Source organism: Erythranthe guttata, chromosome 10 (genome assembly GCF_056151865.1).
Source record: "Erythranthe guttata isolate IM_541 chromosome 10, IM_541, whole genome shotgun sequence".
NCBI classification, from domain to species: Eukaryota; Viridiplantae; Streptophyta; class Magnoliopsida; order Lamiales; family Phrymaceae; genus Erythranthe; species Erythranthe guttata.
The window spans coordinates 17,097,168-17,102,542 of NC_142542.1; the positions used below are offsets into that span (position 1 = coordinate 17,097,168).

The 5,375-nt window shown below is 37.0% G+C and overlaps 1 protein-coding gene across 4 annotated transcripts; it reads left to right on the forward strand.

Moving 5' to 3' along the window:
- On the forward strand, positions 1-3,712 carry LOC105958376 (protein FLX-like 4). 4 transcript variants are annotated; one of them, XM_088823947.1, is made up of 6 exons: positions 1-185; positions 297-327; positions 1,881-1,952; positions 2,075-2,639; positions 2,825-2,964; positions 3,107-3,712. In XM_088823947.1, the coding sequence occupies exons 4-6, from the start codon at positions 2,104-2,106 to the stop codon at positions 3,490-3,492; spliced, it is 1,062 nt and encodes a 353-aa protein (XP_088680073.1). In that variant the 5' UTR covers positions 1-185; positions 297-327; positions 1,881-1,952; positions 2,075-2,103; the 3' UTR covers positions 3,493-3,712. The 4 variants fall into 4 exon arrangements, with proteins under 4 accessions (XP_088680073.1, XP_088680075.1, XP_088680072.1 ...); XM_088823949.1 differs by lacking the exon at positions 297-327 and having other exon boundaries at positions 3,107-3,328; positions 3,383-3,712; XM_088823946.1 differs by lacking the exon at positions 297-327.
- Positions 3,713-5,375: the final 1,663 nt, after the last annotated feature.

Sequence of the window (5,375 nt, forward strand, 5' to 3'; positions counted from 1 at the left end):
AATTCTTTCAAGCTCCAAACTCCATTACCAGATTTATATCCCCTCTTCTGTTCTTCCTTTCCCCCCTTTCGTCAAATCCCTAAAATTCTAATTCGAATCCAGCCAGTCCATTTCCGATCGCCACTGCCCAACTGATTCCAACGATTCGCCGGAGATTCCTCGATAAATATTTACATCCCATTCCGGTAAGCTCTCCATCACTTCAAATACGATTAATCCAATTCGTCTTTATGCTTTCATGGTACCGATAGAGTTACTCCGTACGAAAATTCCTTACACTGCATTTGAAACTGTAGATGGTCGGAATCTCTTCAGTAACCAGTTCAGGTTTAATTTCCCTTTCTTCGGCTTTTTTTGAAAGTTTTTTTTTTCTTTCGAAAATTAAGTAATTGTTGAATGTAATTGAATTAGTTTTCTTTCGTTTTAATTTTATTTTGGGCGTAATTGATTTTCGGTACTATCTTATCTGATTAATTTTACACACTAAGATTTTTTTTTCTTTTCTTCTACATTTCAGTCTTCAATTCGTATGTCAATGGTGGGAGTTCTCTTGTTTATTTTTTTCATTTTTTTTTTATTTATGTTTGTCAATGGCATTTTTTTAGGTTTAACATAGGTTGTGTGTTGTGACAAGGGTTTGGATGAAGTCTGTTTTGTTTGGGGAAAGTGATAGCTTTTATGATTAAATTCTATTTGAATTTGATCTAATGAGCGATGGGATGAAATGTGCGTTTGAAGCACGTGGATAGATACGGAAGTTGTAATAAATGCGAAGTTTGGAATCTTCTCGTTGTCCGTTGCGCCAGATTTATGGCCACTTAGCGAGAGTAGCGACTTAATAGATGATAGCTCTAATTAAGGGAAGTGAGTACAATGTGTATATATAGACACACACACACACACACACACACACACACACACACACACACACACACACACACACACACACACACACACACACACACACAAACACACACCACACACCACACACACACACCATGGTATGTATGTTGAACAAAAGTGGAGATCGTTCTACCGATTTGTCGTTCGTGGGATATGGAAAAGTGTGGGTTTTCCGATATAGAGATTTGCTAAAAGACTTGATTTCGGCATTTCGCCATTCATTTATATTATTGCCTTAGTTTAAAACAAGATTCTGCTTTTGTTTCTATGTCCCAGTAAAACAAGCCTTTATTTACAATTCTTGTTCTTTTTGTAAAGAGAAGTCTTACACGGAAGTTATTTCATGGGTTAGATGCAGAATCTTTTTATTGCATAAAGTGCTAGTGTCAAATTTCTTTATGCCGTAGTCTTGCTCGAAGTGAAAAATATTTGTGCAGTAATTAAGCTCATGTTCTTAAATGAAGGTTTTTTCGATGCCATATAAACTAGAGAAACGGCGGCATTCTGACTTCTCACTACAAAAAAAACTTCTTTTGTGACAATCTTTGTGACAAAAATAATTATTTTCCCATTATTGATGAGAAATTGTGACGAAAACTTAAACCGTCGCCTAAATTTTTTACGACAAAAAATATTTTTTTGTCACATTAATTAAGTTCAATGTTAGAATAGTTAAAAAATTGCCCGAAAAATATGGGAGGCATGTTGTGACAATTGGCGGACACAATTGTGAGACAGAGATTAGTTTTCTTAGATGAGATAGTTTCGTACTCGGAACAATTTTTTTGTTATAAAATTAATTTTGTCAAGATATAAAATCTGTGTTTGGAAGCGGCATTCTTTGATTGCATTCGTAGTTTATTTTCTATACAGCATGTGATTTTGGATTAGTAAGGGTGAGGTGAATGTGATTAGTTTTGGATTCGTAGTTTTCTTGCACGTTTTAAATTTTTATTGATGGTAACTCTTTTTTGCAGATAGAAAAACGGAGTGAGATACAATTTCAACTTGAATTCCAACTGAAATTTATTATAGAGACTCGACTAAAGGTAAATCTAGTTACTACATAATGTTTTTTTCTGGGTAGTGAGATTGATCCAGTTTGAATGTTCTGAACGCTTTACGTGTTTTTTATGGATTGTGTTTGAAACCTTTAGAATTTTAATTGCAGTTAATCTTTTATAATAAATTGCACTATAAATGGATTCAAGAAGAAATATACCACCACCACCACCACAATATGACGAGCATATCAGACGAGCCTCAGGTATAATGCATCGTGTGCCACATCATCCCATGGAACCACTTCCTTCCCCGGTCCAATTGGAGAACCAATTGGAATTCCAGGTGGCAGAAATCGAACGCCTAACTGGCGACAATCGTAAATTGGCATCCGGTCATCTATCCTTGAGGGAGGAACTTGGTGCGGCCGAGCAAGAGGTGGAGAAAGGCAGGGAACATATCAGAAGCACACAGAATGAAGGCGACATTCAAATTCGGATTTTGTTGGACAAGATTGCGAAAATGGAAGCCGATATCCGAAATGGGAGCAGTATAAAGAAAGAACTTCAAGAGGCCCATAACGAAAAATGGGGTTTGGTCAAAGAGAGGCTGGAGTTGACTAATAAAATTCAGCTGGCGACTAAAGAGTTGGATAATTCTCGTGCGGATGTTAAGAAGATTCCGGAAATGCGTGCGGAACTTGATAGCCTGAGGGAAGAACATCAGAGGTTACGGTGAGTGGAATAAGCTTTTTTTTCGTTCTATAATATAGTAAAGAAATGATTTATCAATTTACGTTCGTGTTTCTTTTGTGATATGTCTTTAATATTCGTTATGAATTTATGATCGCTGTTTCTTTTCTTATACTTACTTTCGACTCTTTTTTTTTATTTTATTTTTTTGGGTTGTGAAAATGAAGCAAGACGTTTGAACATGAAAAAGGCGTAAACACAGAAAAAGTGGAACAAATGAAAACTTTGGAGAAAGACCTAATCGGCTTGTCTGCTGAAGTCGAAAAGTTGCGCGCTGAGGTGTTGAATGCTGAGATGAGAGCAAACGGTAACATTTTTCCCGTTTTTATATTAGTTTTCCATCTAAAACCCTTTGTCATTATCGTTCTCATATATATATATATATATATATATATATATATATATATATATATATATATATATATATATTTATTTATATTTATATGCAGCTCCAATCCCGTATAGCGGTCAATACGTAAACACAGGTAACATATATCCACCTCTGTATTATGGAAATGGTGGCTATCCGGAAAGTTTCAGTTTGCCTCATTTTTATCCCTATGCCGTTGGTGGATTTTCGGTTGGGCCTCAAGTATTCGGTGGTCCGTTAGTTGGCTGTAATGCCACATCCGGTGGTGGATTTTCAGTGATCCCACCTCAAGTTATTGGCGGTGATGCCACATCTAGTGGTGGAGTTTCAGTGGTCCCACCTCAAGTTATTGGAGGTGATGCTGGCGGTGGATTTGCAGTGGCTCCCCCACAAGTTGTCGGAGTTGATGCTGCTGGTAATATTTGGGGAGGGGTGTGCGATAAGTCCGGTGCTCCTCAGATGTAGACGATTATTTATTTAGGAATTTGGAGGCTGTTTTGCTATAAGGTATTGAACATTTAAATTAACCTGGTAATTAAATCATCTCAAATTATAATAGTTCTTCACAAATGGTTTTATACTTTCTTTGAAGTTATAACTTATATTAACAGTTGTTGTAGAGAACTTGTTTGTTGGGCTGAAATGTTATTTGTTTGGTGTTAATGGTAATATTTACAAAGATGAATGAGACATATTATACTTCATTTTTTTTTTCTTTTTTTGTCATAAATGAACCCACATTCAACTATACAAGTGCACTATTCAACTATATATAGGTGGTATTTGCAAATGATTATTTAAAAACAGAAGTTAGTGATTGTGATTTAAGTTAGTTTTAAGTGTTTATTTCTAAAAGTTGGGGGTGTTTGCAAATATTTCGGAAAATGAACTAAAATTGAAAAAGCAGGGTTAGGGGTGCTTTTAAAAAAATAGCTTAAAGCAGATTATTTTAAGAGAAGCAAAAACAAAAGTTGATTTTGCAAACACCTAAAAACAGATTATGAGCAAAAAAAACCGCATAATTACTTTCAAAAAGCATTTGCAAACACCACCATAGTGCACTATTCAACTATATAAGTGCACTGAGTATTCTCGTATAATATTGTGCAAATTATATAAAATATATAAACTATATGAGGCTAATCATGTGTGACAAGCTGATCTAACGACCGTGGACATGAGTATTCGAATTTGGGTTAATTGACTAAAATCTTATTTGCTCCAATCGCTAGGTCATCCTTTGTGGGACATACTAATTTTTTTTAGGGAATGACTATAACAAATCCCAATTTTTTCTCACTTCAATACCAAAAAAATAAAAATTGAATAATAAATAAGTAATGACATAAATACCCTTAATGAAAATAAACACCATATAAATATTAAAAATCTCATTTTTCTTTCTTCAATACAAACACACAAAACCCCTCAAACCCATCTTCTTCTTCACAAATCCCTCAACCTCGTCCTTCTTCTTCCTCACAACAAACCCTTCTAAAAAATCTCAAAACTAAAGAAATTAAAACCTCACAAAACTTATAAAATGGAGATATAAGACAATAATATGGTAATTGATATACCTAATTGACCCAACCCAATGGGCCTACAAATTATTTACCTACTGGGCCACGAGCTCAATATCGAAGACCACTATCACCGAGGCCCAATCACCTTCAAGTAAGGTTTGACCCCGACAATCTCAACTAAGCTATAAATAAAGGTTTGAACTCATTTCTTAAGGTACGTCCTATTAACTGAGCAATACTATTAACTGTATTCTCTAGACTATTTCTATGATCAGCACGTCTGACTTGAGCGTCGGAGGGGTTTCCGCCGGATCAACCCCCGGCCTAGTTCACGTATTCTATGATCGCAGGTACCTCAGGATCATCAAGTTGTCAAGCTACTTATTCGCTTTGCTCTCCCAATTCGTTTTCTACACTACCCCAGGTGATCTAAGTAATTAGCATCATCATTTTGTGGGAACGATGCAAACCAGATCACGTAGCCAACAAGATCCTCCTGAGGCGTCTGCTCGGATAGAAAATGACACAACTAATAACCTCCCGATCCGTGGAGGATCTGGCATGCCACCTCCTCCACGTGCCGTGGAGCCACCTCTTCCACGTGCCGCGGACCCACCACTCGCCGATCCACCACTCCCTGCTCCTCGAAGGGTTCAAATAACCGAGGACACGCTCCAACGCATGATAGCAGAAGCCTCAACTCGCGCCGCCACGGAGGCCGTAACTCAATATATCGCCACGATGGGAGCAAACACTCCCAATGCGATACCAGCGCCAACTCCACCTATAGTGCCACCTGTGGTGCCACCACCAATCCAGAAT

Bases quoted from the DNA above. Each gene is read 5' to 3' on its own strand.
- LOC105958376 (XM_088823947.1), top strand. From the start codon at position 2,104: ATGGATTCAAGAAGAAATATACCACCACCACCACCACAATATGACGAG. The intron at 2,640-2,824 runs GTGAGTGGAATA...GTGAAAATGAAG, and splicing joins GAAGAACATCAGAGGTTACG to CAAGACGTTTGAACATGAAA. The intron at 2,965-3,106 runs GTAACATTTTTC...ATTTATATGCAG, and splicing joins TGCTGAGATGAGAGCAAACG to CTCCAATCCCGTATAGCGGT.